This window comes from Aquarana catesbeiana, linkage group LG04 (assembly GCF_042186555.1).
Source record: "Aquarana catesbeiana isolate 2022-GZ linkage group LG04, ASM4218655v1, whole genome shotgun sequence".
NCBI lineage: Eukaryota > Metazoa > Chordata > Amphibia > Anura > Ranidae > Aquarana > Aquarana catesbeiana.
In genome coordinates this window covers 434,075,101-434,100,258 of record NC_133327.1, presented here as the reverse complement: position 1 = coordinate 434,100,258, position 25,158 = coordinate 434,075,101, and the positions used below count along the sequence as shown (strand labels likewise).

Sequence of the window (25,158 nt, the reverse complement as noted above, 5' to 3'; positions counted from 1 at the left end):
GTCCCAATATTTATCATGTGTTATCTTTGTTAACAGAACTATTATGAACTGCGTATTTTATGGCCAAATAAAGTTTTTTTTCTCCAGTATATATTTTCCTTCTTCAATGTAAGGGATTAGAGGATTTTTTAGATCTTACAGGTATCCAATTGTATGTATATATATGAAATGTATTGAATATGAAATATTTATATGTGATTGTGTATTATGAATTATCAGTATAAGTTTCAGATAAAATTACATTTACCAAACATTTTTTGACCCATTGTGTACTTCATTCAAAGTCCCACCCCTATTTTTTTACTCCTATATATAATGATTAAGACAGCAATGTTGCCCCAGCAAAAGGAAAATGTATAATCTATTAAAGGCTGTCATAAGCTGCAATGTTTTTTTAAAAAGACTGTTAGTACGTGTTTGTGAAACGTCTTCATAGTATAAAGACACACCTGATTTATTGTTTAAGTTACATAAGGTTCTTTGCTGGAACATAACATTCTTGTTACAAGATATGTGTTCAGCTAGCACACTTTACACTAATCATTAATGAAAACAGAATGAAATCTAGCTGTTTGTTTGTAGAAGAATCTGATTTATATGATGTTGACCAGATGTATATATATATATATATATATATATATATATATATATATATATATATATATATATATATATATATATATATATATACACACACACACACACACACACACACACACACATATACTGTATATAGACAGGCTGGCAGGGTCGTGCAAGGTGTATTTGTCACCTAGGTTTCTCATCTACACATGGTGGGGGGGCTTCTGCATTTGTATCTGTTATAGAAAGAAAAACTTTTGTTTTCTCTTGTCTAGGTTTTGGAGCTTGGAGGCTTGACATAGAAACACAGCAAAGTAATGGCAAAAACAGGAAAATTGGCCCATACAATTTGCCTATATTTTTTCCCCTTTTTCAACTTTTTGAGATCTATGTTTTCCCCAGGCATGTTTAGATTAACTTACTGTGCCTCACTACCTATGCTTGAAGTCTGTTCCAAGCATCAACTACTCTTTTGGTAAAATTCACTTTCTAAGGTTAGTTTTGACCTTTCTACCTAATAGTTTAAGGTCATGTCCCATGTTCTTGATGTTAGCTGTACAGATCTAAATAAGGGAATCAGGACCTCCTTCCTCGTGCAGGTGATTCCTCTAGTGATACATCCCAGAATTCTTCCCACTTTTCACACTGCTAGGCCATGCTGTTTGCTCATTTTGATATATCTGAAACAAGAACCCTGAAATCTTTTTTATCTGTAGTGCTGGCCAACACTGTACCCCCAATGTTGTACTTTATCATAGGATTTGTTTTCCCTAAGTGCATTATTTAGCATTTTGAAACATTGAACTGCAGTTTCCACAGTTTTTACTAATCTTCCAGCAATATCAAATTATGTTCCATGTTATGAACACCTTGAAGAATATCAACCCTATAGCACACCTTTGTGCCATCAGCAAAAAAACATACTTTGTCTATCAAACCTTTAGGTATATCACTTATAAGTATAAAATAGAACAGAACCAAGTACAGAGACCTGTGGCACACCACTAGTGACTGGTCTTTGGTCCAAAAGAACCACATTTACAACCGCATTCTGATAGCTATCCTTTACCCAAACGCAAATCCGCTGAGCCACCACAGGATTAAGTCCTAGCTCCTACAACCTTTTTATGAAATCATTATATGGAACTATATCAAATGCTTTGCTGGAATCAAAATACACAATGTCACCACATTGGTCCAAAACATTTGTGACATTCAATCAGATTTGTCTGATGAGATCCTCCCACAAATGGAATCAGATTTGTCTGATAGGATCTTCCCACAGTAAAGCCATGTTACTTTGGATCCAACAGTAAGTGTGTTTGTAAATGATCATTGAACCTTCTTTGTGGGAGGCATTCTATAAGTGTTAAACTCACTGGCCTGTAGTTGCCAGCTTCAGCCTCACTACCATTCTTACAGATAGGTACAATACTAGCAATCTACAAGTCATATATAACTTCAGTAAGAAGATGACTAAAAAAAGTCAGTTAATGGTCCAACAACTATACCTCAATGTTCTCTTAGAACTCCGGGATGAATACCATTAGGACTCATTGCTTTAAGCTTTAAGCAAGCCCATTCTTCTGCTTCCAGAAAGGTAGACCTAAGACTGAAGGCTTTACAAAGCAAAAAAAACAACTTGGAGGTATTGGTTCTAGTAGTAAAGGTTTATTTTCAGGTTTTCGTGAAGCTGGGTTCACACTAGAGCATGGAGTGGCTCACAGCAGGGGTCTGGTGCATCTCCATTCACTGGTTCAGGTCCGATTTCAGCCTGAACGTTTGGCTGAATTCGGACCTGAAACGGACCAAAAGACGCACAGGACTCCTGTGCAATTCGCACCGGAGCAGCTCCGGAGATGTGTGAACTGGATCCATAGAGAGGCGGTCACAATCTCCTGTCATGCGAATTGGATGCAGGGAAAACCACATCCAATTCAGACTAGTGTGAACCTAGTATGAGGCAGAGGTAGCAGAAGGTACCAGTTACAGATGCCTATATGTTTTAGTTCTTACCAAAACATTAGGAATATTTAACTATGCATAGGATGTGGATAGGGGAGTTCTGCCCCCTTAGTGACATCACTTATTTTATGCTTATTTATCAAAGTGTTTAAATTAGAGACAGACAGCTAGCATTATTAGAAGTAGATAATCAATGGAAATCTCTGTTTTTTTTCCCAGCATAGATTTTATTTAAAACATCACTGATCAATCATTGTGAATTAATTGATGGGTTGAATGTGTAAAGCCTCTCACATCTTTAGCAGCCTTGGTGTACATTAAGGGCCCAATCGGCTTTCTATTTTACAGTTACTTGTTTTACCAGGCAAACCATAGTACAGTGCATTGATGTGCCATTCATTGTGAATGACACACCAATGCAATTTACAGTAGCAGGCAATACACATGGCATACATTGCAGGGCTCTGTGTTAAAGGAAAGGTGCATGTGTGATTTTCATGGGTTAAGGTGCACTGCCTGCCTATTCAAAATAAATGGGCTGCCCTAACACAAGTACTGTACAAATAATGCAATGCATAATTTGAAGGGGGGTCTAAGAGTTTGAGGACTCGGTACACAAAGATATGCTGAATGAATGCAATTATCTTAAACTTTTTAGTACACATTTATTGGGACATGAACAATTGCTGATCGTTAATAACAGGATGAAGGATTAAAATATATTTTATTTCAACACAATTAATTCTGCTGTATGAAAAACCATTTATTACATTTTGATAAGTATAAAATGATGGTCTGAATGTTATATAAAAACATTCAACAGAACCAGAAGAAATCAAATATTAGACATTGATTGACCAGCGCTTTGTAAGGTAACATTTGGACAGATGCTGCTTTTATTTTTACAGTTTTTTGGATTTTGGCTGTTTAAAGGTTTTAATCATTTTTAGACAAATAAATAATATGTCATACAATTTCATACATTTGGCTAGTCATACATTGTGCTAAAGTATTTAGACCTTGTTTGATTTTATTTTAGAATAACTTAAACATTATATCCTATATATTATATATTATATCCATTTTTTATTAGTAATACATTTTAATATTGCTTCTAAAATCATAAAAAAGTTCAAGCAAAAAATGTTGTGCATCAAACTTCTCTCAGCTGCATAGGCTGTCAATCCAGAGGAGAGCTCCTCCTTTCTGTGTATATATGAATGGTTAGTCCAGAGCTCAGCTGTTCAGAGTCTGTTAAGAGTCTGCTTAGGCATGCGTTTGTAAAGCAAGCTCTTTTTTCCTAACTTGGATCATTTTTGCCATGTCTTCTCCACACCCAAGGAACAAAGCACGCAGAGGCAGCTATGATGGAATTTTACCCAACAAAAACACAGTGAGTTCAATTAGTTTCTGTTATTTCTATGTAGCACACAACTATTGTGTTACAGAGAATGCATAATTTGCTCTGCTTTTTCAGCTGCTTTACCCTCTCAGCCTTGTGACTGCTGAGATATCAGGTGATTCTTTATATATATATATATATATATATATATATATATATATATATATATATGAATTCTGTGACTGATATGTTGCACCAGCAACTGACAAATGTATTGCTGTAGCCAACTTTGGTATTTTTATCAATGTCAGTCACTTTAATCTGGCACTGCAGTGTGTTTTCCATGTCCTCAGGCAGTCACTGCTCCACATTTGTAGAATACGTGCTTTGATATTAAACATATTGCTTGGATGTTAGATGATTTAGAATTTTCAATCGTATGAACACAATTTTCATATGTCTTTGCAGTGCTGAGAAAATAAGAAAGTTTTGTGTCTTAAGGAAAAAAAAAATTACACTTGAACTTTATTTTTATCACGCACTTCATGAAAAATTCTAAAAAGGTTCCAGCTTTATACAATAAATGTATCGGGGGGGGGGATATGGTATTGTTTATCATTTTAGTTTCCCAGTTTATATATTGTGGTTGATTTACTAAAGTCAAATAGGCTATTCACTTTGCAAGAAAAGTTGCACTTTGCAAGGGAATTTTCCCCAGAGTTTAGTGAATGCGGTGAAGTTTCACTGCAAAGAATACCCAATCACGGGGAAGGAAAAATTAAAAGGAAAGCATTTTTGCTTGCACATGATTGGATGATGAAAGTCAGCAAAACTTCTCATCATTCACTAAGCTCTGTGGCAAATTCCCTTGCAAAGTGCAACTTCCCTTGCAAAGTGAACAGCCTATTTGTGTTTAGTAAATCAACCCCATTACTTGCCATATACATCCATCAGACATTCAGGAGGACTAGCTTCCACCAGTAATTTGTTTTTTAGAGGCTTCTAGTTAGGTCATGTTATTATTTGTACTGAGGTATGAGCTCTGAGGCCGTTTATAAGCAGATGTAAGACACTGGGCAAATGAAAAATAAAAAAAAATTACCCTTTATGTCACAAAGTGCAACATTTTTTGCAATACATGGATAAGACTTATCCTATTAGTAAATCGTCTACTAAACATGCGTGTCTTACTAGAATTACTAGTTGGGGTTGATTTACTAAAGCAAAATAGGTTGTTCATTTGACATGGCAACTTGCACTTTGCAAGGGAATTTTCCTTTAGTTTAGTTAGTGTGGTGTAAATTCACTTTAGAAAAATAAAATACCCAATCACGTGCAAACATTATTTTGCTTGCACCTAAATGGAGGATGAAAGTCAGCAGAACATATTTCGGACCAGTATATGTTTGTACTGGCTATTGATATGTTTCTACCTTGTCATAAGGTCGTTATTTGTTTTTCCTGTTCCATTGCTATCAATACATTTTTATTTCATAGAGAGTATATTGACGGTTGGCCGTACTGCCCTCTACCCCATGACACAGTTTGATCCCATTTGGGGTGTCTGGAAGTGGAGGACGATACCCCTGCCATATCCCCGGAATTGATCCTGTATCCACTGATTAAAGGCTTGTGTGACTCATGCTTTACCACTGTACCCATATACGACCCTCCGTTTTAGGTTATATGTTTCAATATACAACAGACTGTACCAATGTTTCTAATTTATTTTTGAAAAATTCAATAAAAAAGCTATTGAAAGAAAGTCAGAAGAGCTTCCACACATTCAATAGACTAAGGAAAAATCTCTTGCCAAATACAAATTCTCTTACAGAATGAACAGCCTTTTTGCCTTTGGCAAATCTAACCCCTTATGTGTCTTGGTGTAGTAAAATTGCACTTCCCTTAGCAAAAAGTATAGAGTGATGTTGTGGTTTGTATCATCACATACAAAACCTTGTTTTCTGCTTAAATGCATTAATCTGCTAGATATTATACACAAGTGCATTTTTCCAAATTTGGCAACCTTTCACGATAAAAGTTTTACAAGGTATTAGGGTTCAGTACATCACAAAACAAATACTTTGGTTATGGAGGATGCTGGTGAACTATTGCATCTCTTGGAGATTCCAGTGCAAATATTTCAACATTGGAGTGTCCTGCTTTGCAGTCCCTGCCCCCTCTTTATTCTGCAGCAGGAGGCATCCTACTGAAATCCCCTACAAATGTAATAGACTGGGTACAGACCATTAGGTCCTATAAATAAGATGTATACAACCTGTGGCTTGTTATGCAAGACTGGTGGAGCATCCCCAGTCTTGTAATTCCTTGATGTACGGAGAGCCACAGGCTCTTTTATAATATGATAAAGAGATGTGTTTATTTTTCCTAGGCAACCCATTTTTTGTTCTGTGCTTTTTTTCTCTAGTGCTTGATGGCAATATATACCCAGTCATTTGTGACAGACATAATGTCCCTAAAGGCTATATGGATGCTGAAGGGCTCTTTCTTGGCTCATATTAAAATACAACAGTTACTTGTGCACAGCATATGCATTTATACAAGTCATTGCTTCCCAAAAGAGCTGTCCAGGGCTTGAACAGTGCCGTTTCCCTTTTTGCATATCCAACATGGAATGTCTTGTTTTTAAAAATGTTAATAATAATCATAGTAATCAGTATCAGGACATTTTTTGATAAGTCTTGTTTTGGACATTTTTTAGTATCATTAGAGTTTATGTTGACTAAACCTCCGATCTTAGTAAATCAAACCCCATAACATTGCTTAGTCAAATTAACTTTCTAAATTAAATTATACTTAAGCAAGCTTGTCAAGTTTAAAAAAAACTTGCAACAGACTAAGTATTTCACTTACCGCTCTAATAGTAGGCCATGTCTCATACCCTCCCTCTGTTCCCTCTGCATATTGCCCCTGTCGCTTGCTGTGGTTCCTTTGTCTGACCCTTATGTCCTTACAGGACACAAAGTGATGTAGGATTGGGGATACAGATTCAAACTTTAGAATGTAAAAGAGATTGATAGAGACTGCGGTGCTAGAACAGAGGGGAGGTAGGAGAAGCTGGCCACCAGGGAGGTGAGTATAACACTTTTTCTAATGCAGAGGACTGACTTTAAAAAAAAAGTTGACTTCACTTTAAAGTGATGCTAAAAAAAAAAGTCCCTTAAGACTCTCTGGTGGGTCTTCACATCCAACACTTCTTGGAGTGTCGGATGCCTGCTTCACCAGCCATAGGCTGATAGGTAAAATTGAAAATGGTAGAATGGTGCTATTCCATAGATAATTCCCCTGGTTTCTGCTGTCTCCAGTTACCTAAATGGCAACAATCAGATACTGAACAGCAGGAGAAAAACATATTTTCTCATATGATTTGGATTTAGGAGTGCCAAACAGCCAGGTCTTTCAAGATTATATATAGCCAAATCTAATGAAGATCTTACTGAATAAAGATAAAGAAACAAAAACTTTAAATAATCTATGTTTGGTCATTAATGGGTTTGAATGATAGAATCTGCTGATTTGTTGTTTGTAAATGAGTTGTGCATTTTTGTGGCATAAATGATATCAACATAAAAAGTACAATAGGACAATGGCTAAAACATTTTCTTTTCAGAGGTAAATAGTTTAGTATGGATAATAGAACCAATGAAGTAGAAAATATGTATCCTTATAACAAATAAGCAAAAGAAACAGGTTAGATGAACACACTTTACAAATATTGTGGCATTGTCGAACATTCATATGCAGACTATATACTGTTTCCTAAGCCTGTTTTTATTGACTACTTGAATCACTTATTCTATTTCCCAAATGTGCAGGTTGGAGCAAAGGGGTAACAATGGGCAACATGCTGATTATTTTAGTTGCGATGCACTTATGAGTAACTGCACCAAAAGCAGTCCATAAGGGTAATAGTCATAACAGCAGCAGCCATATCTGTGCTAGTGAATACCCTCACTAATGAGGCCCATTGTAATTACATCACTTAGGGCTGTGGCTCCCCTTTCTTTATCATGTCATGAGGATGCATTAAAACCAAAAGAGCAACTCCTTTTCAGTTCTTTACCAGAACATTCATTGATCTAGTTAATTAATATGATCTCTCTTTTAGGATCTAGCAAGGATTTATGTGCCACAAATGCATACCTAAGTTTAGTCAAGCACTTTATGAACATACTATGCTGAAAAAAAATATTACACATTACACCCAAATGTAGAAATATTTGGGTAACACCATCACTATCACAATTCATGTTTAGATTTATTTAGAAAAAAAGTTAAAAAATTCCACTTTCAGCTATAGATATAATATTTTTTTACAAATGTTATTTCAGATTCTTTCTTCTACCTATATCAGCTGTACAAATATTTAAAAAGGCAGCAGGTCATGGCAGTGCAACTCCTAAATTTATGCAAAATTATAGGCAAAGGGGGAAACATATCATGACCCCCTGCTAGATTTCAAAATATTTCACTGGGAACCTTTGTAAACCTTCTAATGAGCACAGCATTCCAAATCTGATATAACAGATAGCTTTATGTAATAGGACCTCCAACTTACATATTCACAAAAGGTATGCCAAGGATGCCATATCTCACACAATGAGCTGAATTCAATCTCAGATTTGTGCATAGTTCCGTGAGAGAGGAAGTGAGCCAGTTACAGGTGCAGGGAGATGAAGATTATGGGAAATCTGCAATACAAGCTGGTTGCAGTGGGCAGAGAAAATAAAATGGAATCTTCTTTGTAGTTATAGATAAATAAACATGGGTGCAAACTGGAAAGGAAAGGCATTTTTTAGTAAATGGGGACAATGGCTGTATGCAACATTTATGGAGAAAGGTAATTTTATTAAATATGTTGTTGTGCATGTTGATTTAATACTTGCATGTAAAATCTGAGACGAGACAGAAGAGAGAAGCTGTAGAAAATGTTTTTTTGCAAATACTGAATAGCATGTAACCTGCTAACATGCAGTCAAATGCATTTGGTGGCAGGCACACCACACAAAAAGATGTTGCAAAAAGGGGCTTATCTTCACATACCAAATCCCCATTGCAAGATGAAAGCCAGGGCACTTGGGATTCAGTTCTGGAATCACTGCTTAATATCCTCAACCCTATAAGCGCACCTTAATACTTCCTGTACTTTCAACTATTTTAAACATTTAACACTTTCAAAGGCATTTTTTTATTATCAAAAGTGCAAGAAATGGTCATGTCACCTAGCTTCTTCTTGGAGACATTCTTATGCCACGTACACACGAGTGGACTTTACGGCAGACTTGGTGTGGCGGACTTTTCGACGGACTTTAAGGACTTTCCGAATGTACGGACTTGCCTACACACGATCAACCAAAGTCTGACGGATTTGTACGTGATGACGTACGACCGGACTAAAATAAGGAACTTCATAGCCAGGAGCCAATAGCTGCCCTAGCATCGGTTTTTGTCCGTCGGACTAGCATAGAGATGACCGGACTTTTCGACCGGACTCGAGTCCGTCAAAAAGATTTGAAACATGTTTCATTTCTAGGTCCATCGAACTTTTGGTGAAAAAAAGTCCGCTGGAGCCCACACATGATCGAATTGTCCGACGGACTCCGGTCCGCCGGACCAAGTATGCCGTAAAGTCCGGTCGTGTGTATGCGGCATTAGAGATCACTTTGACCATCATCACGTATTGTAAATTCATTCTTCATTAGCTGAAGAAAGCACTTTTTTATTTGTCAGCAGATAAAGTTAGACATGCATTATAATATTAATGTGAACTCTAAAAATGATTTTTCTTAATCAAGAGTCTGTAAGCAGAACTGTTGTAATATTATTTAATAGCGAGCTGTATCCCTGCAGGTGGCTGTAGAAATTTCATTGCCTATTCAGCCATGAAGACAGGTCAAGCATCAGTGTTCGCTGCAGAATTTTTCATGACTTCTATGTAATAGTCAGATGGTCATTATTTTTTGCAATGAAATGCCTAGACAAACACCTTTTTGCACTGTACCATTAACACCAGTGCTACTTATTAAAATTAAACCACATGTAAAAACTATTTATATAAAATGAATATAATTAGAATTTAATTGATAAAAGTAGTTCATCTACAAAGTAGTTCATTCTTATATAATATTAGTTTTATTAAGATTAGTATTATTATTTATTGTTCATCATCTGTGGCATAAAAGTATAATTGAAGCAAACTTACTAAGTAGGATTGACAAATTTAAAGTTATACTAAATATGATCATTTTGAGTAATTATGGGTTCTAGGCTGCATGCTAGCAATTTTCTGCAGTCCCATCTCTCATGATAACCTGTGAATTCATAGCCTCGTGAATATTTATGAATCCAATTTGTTTAACCACTTGCCGACCAGCCGCCATCAATATACTGCGGCAGGTCAGCTCATTCCCGCAAATCCCCGTACAGCTATACTAGGCGAGCGTGCCCGCTGCACAGTGGGGGAGCTGATGCGCATGGCCGGGGGCCGCGATGTCCGCTGGCCATCTGCGATCGTTCCAAAGAGAGACAGAATGGGGATCTGTCAATGTAAACAAACAGATCCCCCTTCTGACAGGGAAGTACTAGTGATTAGGAACAGCGATCTCTCTGTACTCCCAGTCAGTCCCCTCCCCCCACAGTTAGAAACACCTCCCAGTGAACTCATTTAACCCCTTGATCACCCCTTGTGTTAACCCCTTCTCTGCCAGTGTCATTTAAACAGTAATCAGTGCATTTTCATAGCACTGATCGCTGTATAAATGTCACTGGTCCCAAAAAAGTGTCAAAAGTGTCTGATCGCTCCGCATAATGTCGCAGTCCTGCTAAAAATCGCTTATCACCAACATTACTAGTTAAAAAAAAAAAGAATAATAAAAATGCCATAAATCTATCCCCTATTTTGTAGATGCTATAACTAATTGCTATAACTTAACGCTTATTGCGTTTTTTTTACCAAAAATATGTAAAAGAATACATATTGTCCTAAACTGATGAAGAATAATTTTTTTGGATATTTATTATAGCAAAAACTAAAAAATATAGGGTTTTTTCAAAATTGTTGGCCTTTTTTTTGTTTATAGCGCAAAAAATAAAAACCGCAGAGGTGATCAAATACTACCAAAAGAAATCTCTATTTGTGGGAAAAAAAAGTACGTCAGTTTTGTTTGGGTAAAGCGTTGCACAATCGTGCTATTGTCAGTTAAAGTAACGCAGTGCTGAATTACAAAAAATGGCCCGGTCATTAAGGGGGTAAATCCTTCCAGTCCTTAAGTGGTTAATGTGACAACTTTAAAAACAGGGGAAGGGTAAATATGGAAGAAACCATACATGTATAGCTCCCTAAAAATGTGACATATTTTATTAATATAGGTCAAGCTAAAACAGAAGTTTTGGATAGGATGAGGAAGGCTTAGAACCCCTGTCTTGTTTTTACAGCTATCTGGGTTTCCTTTTCTTAAAGTCAGAAGCGGTCTGTTGTATATTATACCATAAAAAATTGTAAAAAAGCCTTTGTATGCAGAGAGAAAGCACACACAATTGCACCCCAGTACACAAGTACAGTAAGGTATAACACACCTATGCTGCAGTGCACCCCAACACACATGCTTGTGCATTAAGAAGTAGCAGGTCCATTTTTTCTTTCTTTCTTTCTTTACTGTGCTTTGGTAGTCCATTCTGGGTGAATGGGCTGCTTTAACATAACCGGTAACTTAAAAAAAGACCCCACCTACCCTATAGGTAACAGCACTACCTATGCTTCATACACATAAACATGAAACAATGTGTGTTATCATAAATCATGTGCAATCATAAACCATAAAACATATCATGTTCAAACATAATGTTGATAAAAGTAAATGTCCAAATATGATCACATTCGCTGTAAAGCAATATGTGATTAAAGTGACAGTTACACTCCTTTGCTGAAGTGCTCCAAACACCAAAACAAAAACACAAACGTGCACTGTGCGCTCTCTCCAGAGGGCCAAGACACAGACTTCACACCGAACTCACCAGAGAGTGTTGACTCCTTGCGTTAACAAGAGAGTCAAACCCAGCATGCGTAATATACTGTATCCAAGGTACTCCAAATATCTCTTCCCTCTGTTCCAATTTAAACAATGTATCTGATTTATACCAGGGAAGAATTCCCTGTATACCACATCAGGGAAGAAAAAAGGTAGCCCAAATAGTGAATAGTAACGTTTGTTTATTTAAAAAGATAAAAGAAATACACTTACAGAGTCAGCAATTGTGTTTGCCTTAGAAAGCATAAAATCCCAATACTAAAAGATGGCCACCATGCATTTCCGTTGCCAGAAGTGACGTCAAACCAGAAGTACCCACCAACGCATTTCTTAATAGGTAATGACGTCATCAGGAGCTAGTAACCTCCAGCCATCATTGCTGCTTATACATTATCTCACAAAAGTGAGTACACCCTTCACATTTTTGTAAATATTTTTATTATATCTTTTCATGTGACAACACTGAAGAAATGACACTTTGCTCCAATGTAAAGTAGTGAGTGTACAGCTTGTATAACAGTGTAAATTTGCTGTCCCCTCAATATAACTCAACACACAGCCATTAATGTCTAATCCGGTAGCAACAAAAGTGAGTACACCCCTAAGTGAAAATGTCCAAATTGGGCCCAAAGTGGCAATATTTTGTGTGGCCAGCCCTGCCTTAACCCTTTTGGGCATGGAGTTCACCAGAACTTCACAGGTTGCAGCTGGAGTCCTCTTCCACTCCTCCATGAGGACATCATGGAGCTGTTGGATGTTAGAGACCTTGCGCTGCTCCACCTTCCTTTTGAGGATGCCCCACAGTTGCTCAATAGGGTTTAGGTCTGGAGACATGCTTGGCTAGTCCATCACCTTTACCCTCAGCTTTTTATTTTTCTATTAATTGTTTGGAGGTTTTGTTTGGATTTCTCCAATATTCATTTTTTGTGTCACGATTTGCACGATATCATTTACCTACTATAGCGCGGTATTTTTTCTAATTTATTTACTCCTTCACCTTATGTTTGAGGATGCCCCACAGATTCTCAATAGGGTTTGGGTCTGGAGACATACTTGGCCAGTCTATCACCTTTACCCTCCTGCTTCTTTCGCAAGGCAGTGGTCGTCTTGGAGGTGTGTTTGGGATCGTTATCATGTTGGAATACTGCCCTGCAGCCCAGTCTCCGAAGGTAGGAGATCATGCTCTGCTTCAGTATGTCACAGTACATGTTGGCATTCATGGTTCCCTCAATGAACTTTAGCTCCCCAGTGCGGCAGCACTCATTCAGCCCCAGACCATGACACTCCCACCACCATGCTGTAGGCAAGACACACTTGGCCTTGTACTCCTCACCTGGTTGCCATCACACACACTTGACACCATCTGAACTAAATAAGTTTATCTTGGTCTCATTAGACCACAGGACATGGTTCCAGTAATCCATGTCCTTAGTCTGCTTGTCTTCAGAAAACTGTTTGCAGGCTTTCTTGTGCATCATCTTTAGAAGAGGCTTCCTTCTGGGGCGACAGTCATGCCGGCCAATTTGATGCAGTGTGCATGGTCTGAGCACTGACAGGCTGACCCCCCACCCCTTCAACCTCTATAGCAATGCTGGCAGCACTGATACGTCTATTTCCCAAAGAAAACCTCTGGATATGAGCACTGACAGGCTGACCCCCCACCCCTTCAACCTCTATAGCAATGCTGGCAGCACTGATACATCTATTTCCCAAAGAAAACCTCTGGATATGACGCTGAGCATGTGCATTCAACTTCTTTGGTCGACCATGGCGAGGCCTGTTCTGAGTGGAAACTGTCCTGTTAAACTGCTATATGGTCTTGGCCACTGTGCTGCAGCTCAGTTTCAGCGTATTGGCAATCTTCTTATAGTCTAAGCCATCTTTATGTAGAGAAACAATTCTTTTTTTTTACATCCTCATAGATTCTTTGTCATGAGGTGCCATGTTGAACTTCCAGTGACCAGTATGAGAGAGTGAGAGTGATAACACCAAATGTAACACACCTGCTCCCCATTCACACCTGATACCTTGTAACACTAACAAGTCACATGACATCGGGGAGGGAATATGGCTAATTGGGCCCAATTTGGACTCACTTTTGTTGCCAGAGGTTCAGACATTAATGGCTGTGTGTTGAGATATTTCGAAGGGACAGAAAATTTACACTGTTATACACGCTGTACACTCACTACTTTACATTGTAGCATAGTGTAATTTCTTCAGTGTTGTCACATGAAAAGATATAATAAAATATTTACTATTTAAAATGTGAGGGGTGTACTCACTTTTGTGAGATACTGTATATTAACCAGCAAAGACTGCCCAGTACACCCGGATTGGCCATCTTGGAACTCCCTAGCCTCCCACCGTTGCTATAAGCCATAAAGACCACCCAGTATGCCCAAGTCAGCCATATTGGAACTCACCTGTCTCCCAGACAATTATTGTAAACCTAAGTATGAGTAAAACCCCTGTTTATGTGAGCGATCATTGATGTTTGTTATGGTACCGCCATTATTACCATAACCTATGGTTATATGGCTAAATGTAACTGAATAGGTAAGGTGTTATAATATAGCAAAGTGAATTAAAATAAAATGTAGTAACCCGTAGTACAAAACAATAAAAATAAAAATACATAATTAAAAATATGCAGGTATAGTGGGAACAATATGTAGATGTAGATGTAGATATGTAACAGTTAAGGTCTATATCTATGTTTAACCCTTTCAGGTCCAGGGTGTCTAATTCAAAGATTAATTTCATTTTGTTTTTTGAAACTGCAATTTTCATGTCTGTCCCTCTCCAGTGTCGATCCCTGTCGATCCCATCAAAATGTAAAAATTTGGGGTCACAGTTATGGTGCAATCTGAAATTATTTGAAACACTGTATTGGCAGAAACTTGTGCTCCCCTATATGGGTACTTAGTTTTCTGGTTGTCCTGCCAACATATTGTCTGCCACAGGGACATTCCAACATGTATGTGACATACATACTGTCACATGAAATTGTTATATCTCCTTTTCCTGTTAATGACCTATCTACAAGGTACACATCTGCCACAGGTATAAAAGCTTGTAGTATCCAGGAAAGTGACCAGCTTCTTGGGGGGGTTGGGCACATTACATACTATTTTGTTTCTTAAGGTTGGAGCATTCCTATATATAAAACATAATCTTGTTGGCAAAATGGTGGCTGGCTAACACCTTGCCTTTTTGAAGTATGTGCCAATGCTGCTTAGTGATTCTTTCAATATCCTTATATAGCCAGCTTAATTGTGTGATAAATGTGATGTCAAAATCACCCCTTTCTTCCCCGTATCTTTCAGGAAGTCCCCTCTATTCACACTCTTAACTTTATCTCTAACCTGTTTTCGTTACCTTTCTCTCTGAAGCTATCCATTATCATATTGTCTTTTATCTCAAAGTCATCATCATTGTCACAATTCCTCCTTAATCTCATCAGCTGTCCTTTCAGAATAGCCTTGATCCACTTAGGATGGTGGCAACTGGCAGTGGGTATTAGACATGTGCATTCGTTTTCGTCTGAATGCATTTTCGTCCGAATTTCAGGTATTTTCGTTATCGTTTTAACAAACGATAACGAAAGTGCAGAGTCCGAAAAACGAAAGATCCGACATAAACAAATGCTTTATTTTCGTTTTCATTGCTACAACAGTTCGATATAGATAGGAGATTCGACATGATGATGACAATAACAATCTGTGTCCATCAAACCTGTGGTCGAATGTGCCTAACCTTAGCTCTATTAGTCCAAGATTATTCTACAAAGAGAGAAAAGATTGGACGTAGAGAGAAAAGATTCGACGTAGGGGAGAAAAGATTCAACGTAGGGGAGAAAAAATTCGACGTAGGGGAGGAAAGATTCGACGTAGGGGAGGAAAGATTCGACGTAGGGGAGGAAAGATAAATAAAAATAATGATGATGATGAATGTTATTGGCTGATTGTAACCAAAGAGGTGGAGCAGTAAAATAGCTAGAACTAAGTACACACGTACTTTGGCTTATGGTGTCTGTTGAAAGTTCTAAGAAGATTCGACGGAGCAGGTAAACTATACGGCATTGTACAGTTTAGCTGCTCCGTCGAATCTTCTTTGAACATTCGACAGACACCATAAGCCTTCAATGACAGATTCGACCTTAATTTGGATTTTCGGACTAATGCAATTTTTAACGAAAAACGAAATAAATAAAAACAAATTTCAGGAGTAACTAAATAAATGTATTTTTCAGACGAAAACGAAATTCCGAAACGAAATATTTCAGTGTGCACATGTCTAGTGGGTATATACCTATTACGGTCAGTTTCTTTGAAATGGGCTAGTGTGGCTAGTCTTCCTTCTTTCTTGTATAATACTGAATCCAAATTTGTACTCTACTCCAATCCGCTACAAACCTTATATTGTATGTATTGATGTTTAACCCCTCAATAAATTGTTGTAAACGTTGTTCTGTGCCTGTCTACTAATAATAATATCATTTTTTTTTTTTTTTTTTTTCTCTTTTTTTTTTTTTTGCCACTTCAGTTAACTTAATACAAAGACAGTTTTCAGATTGATAGTCATATATGTCTCTTACTGAGTCACATCATTGTGGCCTTTTAAACTTTTCCTTTACTTTGTGCATTCCATATGTGAGTGATTACAATAGTACAGAGGTATAACACGAGAGAAAAAAAAAAAAAAAAATTAATAACATCTGTTTTATACGTACCGGCCAGCCGGCCGCACTATCTCTTATTGTTACTATACGTGACTGTACATTATTGCTTTTCGCCCTAGTAAACCTCCCTCCCCCACCCCCCAATAACCCACCCTAATTATTACGAGGCACACTTTTTATCGGGCTATTATTCATTGTTTTCTCTTGGCTTCAAGATGCTATGTCTAATACAACTTCTCTGCCTTGGTAGAAAGACAGTTGTTATCGGCGCTAAGATAGCACTGGTAGGGAGCATGGCATTGCTTGGATCCACGGGTTCCATAGCTTAACAAACATATTATAATTACCTAGCCTTATGTAGAATGTCCTTTCGCTCCATATTGTAGAGTTGACAGTTCCAACCCAGGCTTCCGGGGTTGGGGGTGTTCTTGATTGCCAGGTTTGTGCTGTTAATTTTCTGGCTTGAAACAAGCATCTTGCTATAGCTACGGCTGTGCTTCTATCCCTCATCCTGTTGTTAACATGGCCCAGCACACAGATCTTAGGATCAAGCTCTAAATTAACTCTAAACGTAGTATTTATTTTCTTTAGAATCTCCGTCCAGTACCTAACAAGTTTTGGGCACCTCCAGACCATATGGATTAGGTCGCCTGTTCCTCTGCATCTGGGGCACTCATCATTAATTCTACGACCAAACATAAACAGCTTTTTTGGTGTATAGTAGGATCTGTGCAGCAACAACAGGTGGGAGGCTTTTTGTGAGGGAGAAACCGACACCTCTGATCCAAATTCGAGAATCCTCTTCCACTGTTCGTCCATTATCTCCCCCACATCGGCCGCCCACCTGTCCCTTCCCCCTGATAGGCCAACCTTCATATTTCTTCTCTTTATTAGTTGGGTATATATCTCTGTAATTAAGCCCTTGGTGGTCTCTGACTTAATTATTGTTTGTAGTAGTGGAATCCTGCACCATATTGGGGGTTGTCCGCTGAACTGTTTATTCAAGGCATGCCTAATCTGTAGGTAGCTATAGAATGCCTGGTTTGGTATCCCGTACTCATGTCTCAGATCCTCAAAAGATTTCAGAGTATCCCCTTCATATAATTGTATCAGCCAGCTTATCCCACATCTTTCCCACGTTTTATTCCTATCAACTGTTAGTAATTCGTGCAGTTGTTTGTTGTTCCACATTGGCGAATATTCTGAGATTCCTTTATACCCCATTATTTTCCTAGCTGTCTGCCAAGCCCTAGTGATCATTTTGAATGTCGGGATTTCTCCTTGCAGTGAGTCTGCCTCCAGTGCTCCTGCTAGTGAGCTGTGTGAGTTCCCCTGTAGAATAATTTTAGCATTGTTGCTTCCCCCTCCCTCAGTGGCACATCCACCCAATTGTTGCAACTGAGCTGCCAGGAAATAAGTAAACGGTTGGGGAACCCCCAGTCCCCCCTCCGTGTCGTGACGCTGCAGTTTCTGTAGGCCAATCCTGGCCTGCCCTTTTTTCCATATTAGATCCCTGAAGAGGGATTGGATCTTTTGAAACCACTTCTCCCCGATCCAAACAGGGGAGTTGTGGAGTAGATATAACAACTGCGGCATCCAAACCATTTTTATCAAGTTGGCTCGACCCGCCACAGACAGAGGGAGTCTGCTCCAAGTGTCACATTTTCTCTTGAATTTTGATAAGAGAGGGACCAAATTGTCCTCAATAAATGCACCGGGGTCCTTGGACAGCACAACACCAAGATATTTCATTTTCCCTATAACCTTCAATTGAGGCAGACACATCGAAGTAGGGTTAGCTAATAGGTCAACCGGTAGTAGCGATGACTTCTCCCAGTTAATAGCCAATCCCGAGAACTTTCCAAAGTCCTCCACTAGCTGCGTCACTTTCTTCAATGAGGAGGTCGTATCCCCAAGGAAGAATATAATGTCATCTGCGAAAAGCGCTATTCTCTCTTCCCTCCCTTTTCTTTGAAATCCCTGTATTTCAGGTGATGATCTCACTGCTCCCGCCAGTGGCTCCATGGCCAAGACAAACAGCAAAGGAGATAAGGGACACCCCTGTCTTGTCCCTCTTTCGAGGGGGAAACTTTCCGAGTATTCGCCGTTTATCTTGAGCCTTGCCCTTGGGTGGTTGTATAGAATTTTTAGCCAGCTAATAAATACAGGGCCGAATCCAAACTTCTCCAGCACCCTCCAGAGATATTCCCATTCCAGGCTATCGAAGGCCTTGGCAGCATCCAAGGACAATATAGCTCTGGATCCCGCGTTATCTGTTGGTACCTGAAGATTCAGATAGGCCCTTCTGATATTTGTGCTAGTGGACCGGCCGGGGATAAACCCCCGATTGGTCCGGGTGCACAAGTTTCGCGATATATTTATTTAATCTGGATGCCAGCACCCTTGCGATAATCTTGACATCTGTGCACAGCAGGGATATGGGTCTGTACGAAGAAACTTCCGATTGATCTTTCCCCTCTTTTGGGATCACTACTATATCGGCCTCTGACATCGATAGGGGCAACCTTCCGTCCTTGATCGTCTGCTCCAGCACTTTTAGAAGCTCCGGAAGCAGGACCTCCCCATATTTCCTATAAATTTCCAGCAGCAGCCCGTCCGGGCCCGGAGATTTCTGGCCTGACAACTCCGCGACTGCCTTTTGCAGCTCCTCTAGAGCCAGAGGGGAGTCCATCTCTCTCCTTTCCCTCTCCGAGATTACGGGCAGGTCTACCCCTTTTAAGAATCCATCCATCTCGCGCCGGTTCGAACCCCGGCGCGACCTGTACAGATCTCTATAGAATGTAGAAAAAGTTTGTAAGACTTCGGCGGGATCAGATGTAATCTTTCTAACCGGTGTCTTAATTGAAGAGATGGCCGATGAGGATAGATTAGACTTAATTAAAAGAGCAAGCATCCGGCCTACTTTCTCCCCCTCACCAAAGTAGTTTTGTTTCTGGAAGAGTCTCTTATTCTCTGCTCTTCTGTTGATTACTTCTTTATACTCTTGCTGTTTATTGAGCCAAATCTCCTGTTTTTCAGGGGTTGGATCTAGCACATATTGTGCTTCTGCTTCCATGGCTTCCCTACTGGCCCTCACCTCCCAATCCCTTGATGTTTTCTTTACTATAGTAACCTGCTGGTATAGCAGTCCCCTAAGGTATGCTTTTAGGGTATCCCACACTACCCCTACTGGTGCTGTACCTGAGTTAAATGTTACAAACTCTTTTAATTTGGAGACTACTTCTGCTGGGCTGCTTATCAGGTCCAACCATAGTGGGTTTATTGTCCACCTTTTCTGACTAGATCTAATACTTAAATTTAGGGTTAAGGTCAGGGGTGAATGATCCGATATTCCCCTTGGTCTATACTCTATATTTCCTGTTAATCGCAGGGCTTCGCTATTGCCCACTGCCATATCAATACGCGAGAGGGTGGAATATGACCCTGAGTAGCAGGAATACTGCCGAGTATTTGGATTGTGAGACCTCCACAAATCACACCATCCCACCTCTTCAAGAAGTTGACCTAGGCGTCCCTCTGATACCCTTTCTACACGGGTCGCGGGCGGGAACTGATCCATGCTGTTATCTAGAACTGCGTTAAAGTCCCCCACCACTATTATAGGAATATCCACCATACTATCCACAAATTCCAGCAGGTCCAACATGGTATCCATTTTGAACGGAGGAGGAATGTAAACATTTGCTATCACCAGAGGCTTATTTTCCACAACACAGTTCAAAAAGACATACCTTCCCAGCGTGTCTATCCTGGCTTCCCTGCAGGAAAATGAAATGCCCTTCCTCACCAAGATACTCACCCCCCTTGAATAAGAGGTATGAACTGAGTGGTACTGTACTTGAAATTTATTGCTCCGAGCATGTAATTTGGTCTCATTAGTGAGGTGGGTTTCCTGCAAGCAAGCCAGTTCAACACCATAATCCTCCATTGCCGAAAACACAGTTGTCCTTTTAGCAGAGTCGCCCATACCCCTAATGTTCCAAGAGCCTATTTTTGGAGTTTTAAATGGCATCTAAAAAGAGAAAAAAAAAATAACTCAAGATCCAAAAAGGAAAAAAGAACACCCCAAAAAGAAGGGGCAATTCATTCGTGTAATTGTGTCTACAGTGCTTGCCATCATCTCTGTGGTTGTGACAGAAAAAGTGAAAAAGGGGGAATTGGCGAGGGGCCCCCGCGTCCAGGGACCGCTCCACCCCCTCCCCTTGTGTTATTTAACTGTAGATATGAACAACATGTGCAAATATGCTTTATTTTTATAGGCCCCCTCCTCCTAAATACGTGTGCCTTTCGTTCACCCCGGTATCTAATCCTGTGTCTCACTGTAAACCCCCCCCCAACCTCTACTTGATCTATCCCCATTCCCCCCACCCTTTTTCGTGACCCCCCCACCTGCCTAACTAGGCTAGCCCTGGGGGCTTTGTTAGTGACCTTTTTCCTTCCTCCCATCCATTCAGTGAAAAACACCCTGCTTGAGTACTGAGCAAATACTTTGTGACTTGCTTCCGAACTCCTCACCCCCTCCCCCCCTCCCACAACCCGGTTCCGAAGCATCAAAGCAACACCTTCCAAACTCCTCCCCTCCTCCCTCCCTCCCAAAGCCCAATTCCAAAACATCAAAACAACGCTCAAAACATGTGTAATTAGTGAAACCCCATCCTTGATCCGTGCTTCCCCCGTGCCATCCGCTATATGCTACAAAACAAAAGCAAAAAAAGAAGAAAAAAAAAGAGAAAAGAGAAACAAAAAAAAAAAAACCCAGAAATATTCTCCTTTCTTTTCCAAGCTTTAGCCAGCCTTATTCAACCCATGGCTCTACAGGTCCTTTTTATTTTCTTCAAGCCATTTTGTAGCCCCTATTGATGTATCAAAAAAATGGGTAGCCCCTAGGGCAGTAATGCGTAAGCGTGCCGGATACAGCAGGGCATATTCGATTTTGTAGTTCCGTAGATTGCGCTTGATATCCCTAAATTCAGCCCTTCGTTTCTGCAGATCTGGAGAGTAATCGGGAAAAAATAAGATTTTAGCTCCATTGTGCCGGATATCCCCCATCTCTCTTGCCCTGCGCATCAAGGTTGCCTTATCTTTGTAATTAAAAAGTTTCATAATTATTGGCCTGGGATCCCCCCCTGATAATGGGGCTCTCGTCGGCACTCTGTGGGCTCTTTCGATAGCAAAGAGGTGAGAAAAAGTTTCTGTCCCGAATATTCCCCTAAGCCATTTCTCCAAGAACTCCTCAGGGTGGGGACCCTCACACCGTTCTGGTAAGCCCACCACCCTCACGTTGTTCCTGCGGGCCCTATTTTCCGTTTCCTCCATTTTGGCTTTATATAGGCCCATCTGCGTTTGCATCGCGTTAAGCTCCAACTTCATTGGAGCTAAATCATCCTCCACCTGGCTCAACCTCTCCTCCAGTGCAGTTGTTCTAACAATAGTCCTTTGCAGTTCCTGACTTACTGTTATTAACTCTTCCTTTAATCCCTTAAGCTGATCGCATAGATCGCTTAGAGAGGCCCTGCATGAATTAACAGCGCATAAAACGGCTTTCAGAGTAGGCTCATCTGTTTCTGATGCGTTTTGTTCAGCGACATTGTTAGTTGCTATTCCCGAAGGCTCACCTGCAGAGCTTTTGCTGCTCGCAATTTTTGTGGTATGCATTGCCGCCGATCCCTTTCCTAGGCTCTTCCTATCCCCTGGGCCCCCTACACAAGACTTCTCCTGCTGTTGCTGAGTACTTTTGAGTGGTGATGAAGTAGAGGGGTGCGCAAATTTCTCCAACTTGGCCGCTGCTGCTGCTGCCTGGTTTCCCTTCTCTTTGGATGTACGGGTCGTTTGGGAGCTGGTGTTCTCCTGTTGTTGCAACTCTTAGCCCTTTTTTCTAGTCATAGTTTATTATATTAGCAAGGGGAGTATGTGAAAAGGATTTAACAATCCTTAGACTGACCTAGTTTTTAGCAGTATTGTAATATTGCAGTCCCAATATTATCCTGCTAAAGTTCAGTCAGCTTTAGGGCTATCACCCTGCCTAGTGTGATGAATGATTCACCGCTGTTAGAATTTTTGCATTATACCCGTGGGTAAGAATCTGCCCTGATTGTGCAGCTCTCCACAAGCCAGTTGATGTCTCTCTCCCTCGCAGGGGGGCAAGCCACTATGTAGCAATATATCAGGCCACCTGGATTCCCTCCCCTCCACATCAAAGGCAGCGGTTCAGCTCCTGGTGGGAGAGAGGAGACCACCTTATAAGTAAAGAAGGGTAATGGGTTCCTTGGTACTGCCGGACCCCCTGGGCAGCGCAGGGACTCTTCTAATGGTCGTCTCTATTGCAATCGGCGAATGCCGTCTCCGCCGCCTCCCCTCAGCGCCGTTGCCCCGGCAACCTTTCTGGACACAGCGGCGTCTCAAGTTCCTCCCTGCTACTCCAAGGGGGGAGTTACTTTCACTAAGCTCTCGCTATCCAGACGGCAGCAGCCTCGATGTTACGGCGTGTCACAGGCACAGGCAGGATCTGAGGGAGCCAGGCGGCCGGACAAGCAGGAAACTTTATGGGGAGAAAAAGTGCATCCAGCTAGGCTAGATCCACCAGGCTGGTTCGGATGGTCACAGAGGCGTTGAGCTGGGGGAAGATCTCTCACATCTCCTCTCACTCCGACATCCGGTCACGCCCCAAAGTTGTATGGTTTTGGGATCAATAATAATATCATTAATGTATCTTTTGCTCCCAGTGTAGCGATGCATGACTTTTACCATACACTACTTTATGCTCTCACCAACTCATGAAGATGTTTGCCACACCGGCAGCAAATTTAGCTCCCATGGCCAAGCCTCTTTTTTGTCTGTAGCATCTGCCGTTATGCCAGAAATGAGGACATTCCATAGCAAGTTCCAATACCAATATACTAATGCCCATCGCACAGCAGTCAGGGCATCCCCCAGATTTATGTTTGTATATATCCACTGTGACACTATCATTTCATCCTCTATGGGTGCATTACCTATCATTTGTAATAGATGCTTGCTATCCCTCAGATAGGAGGGTTGGGCTTGATCAAGGGGTTTTCTCTATTTTTCTCTTAACACAACACGTGTTAACACATGTTAACATGTAGAATTAACAGTTGTGTCATGCATTGCATTAATTAGACAGCCCCTTTAATTTGACTGGGCTGCCAACACTCAAGAACGGACAAACACAATGGACAAGCAGCATTTTCTCTAAAGCAGGAGTCTCCAAACTTTCTAAGCAAAGGGCCAGTTTGCTGTCCTTCAGCCTTTAGGGGGGCTGGACTCTAGCCAGTGGGAGTTGAAAATGTCTCGGCATTAGTGCCCCATCATTAGTTTCAATGGGAGGAATAGTGCCCCATTGTTGATTTCAATGAGAACAATAGTGCCCCATTGATCGTGTCAGTAGGGGTAATGGTGCTCCATCATTGGTGTCAGTTGGTGGAATAGTGCCCCAAGGGCCAAATAAAGGCAAGCAAAGGGTCACATCTAGCCCCCAGGCCACAGTTTGGAGACCACTGCTCTAAAGCATCTCGCTGAAGCATACCACAATGTATGTGCATTGCCATAGTGTATTGGGGTGCCATTCAAAATAAATGACACAACAACATGCTAATGTTGATGATGCCATTTCTGGATTACATTTATATGAAGTTCCTCATGCTAATTCAAGCTCATGTTTAAAATGTTTGCACTGTTATTGAACTAATTAGCTGTTTTAGAAAACTTGAACTCATGCTGGTCTGCTTGCAGATGTCTGTAATTACATAAACAATTAAAACTCAAAAGCCAAAAAACCTGTTGTTGCATGAATACTTATCCAAAGGGTTATGTTTGTAAAGATAACATTTGACACAAAAGAAAAGTACGGTAGTTCCTTCCTGGAAGCTGGGCCAAGATCTACCAATTGATTACAGTCTTAGAAATTCAATTTAACCACACTAAACTAGAGATTGCAGCTAATGTAAATTAATCCTTATGCCCTGTACACACGGTCGGACATTGATCGGACATTCCAACAACAAAATCCATTGATTTTTTTCCAACGGATGTTGACTCAAACTTGTCTTGCATACACACGGTCACATAAAGTTGTCGAAAATTCCGATCGTTCTGAACACGGTGACGTAAAACACGTTCATCGGGACTATAAACGGGGCAGTAACCAATAGCTTTCATTTCTTAATTTATTCTGAGCACTTTGTGCGTCGGATTTGTGTACACACGATCGGAATTTCCGACCGGATTTTGTTGTCGGAAAATTTTATAGCAAGCTCTCAAACTTTGTGTGTCGGAAATTCCGATGGAAAATGTGTGATGGAGCCCACACACGGTCGGAATTTCCGACAACGAGGTCCTATCACACATTTTCCATCGGAAAATCTGACCGTGTGTACAGGGCATTAGGGGACACTTGTGCTGTAACACATTTTATGATGGGTTCATTGACAAATCTGTTAATTAAATTACATTCTGCATAAATGTTAAGTATTTTGATAAGCTTAACAACAATATTA

At 40.2% G+C, this 25,158-nt stretch overlaps 1 protein-coding gene across 1 annotated transcript in view; it reads left to right on the top strand.

Annotated features, from left to right (window-relative positions):
• Positions 1 to 3,790: 3,790 nt before the first annotated feature.
• The window catches only part of TAGAP (T cell activation RhoGTPase activating protein), a 170,923-nt gene continuing 149,555 nt past the window's right edge, over positions 3,791 to 25,158 (top strand). Inside the window, exon 1 of the mRNA XM_073627406.1 lies at positions 3,791 to 3,940. Coding sequence (XP_073483507.1) covers positions 3,869 to 3,940 — 72 coding nt within the window. The 5' untranslated portion in view covers positions 3,791 to 3,868. The remainder of the gene's footprint in view (positions 3,941 to 25,158) is intronic.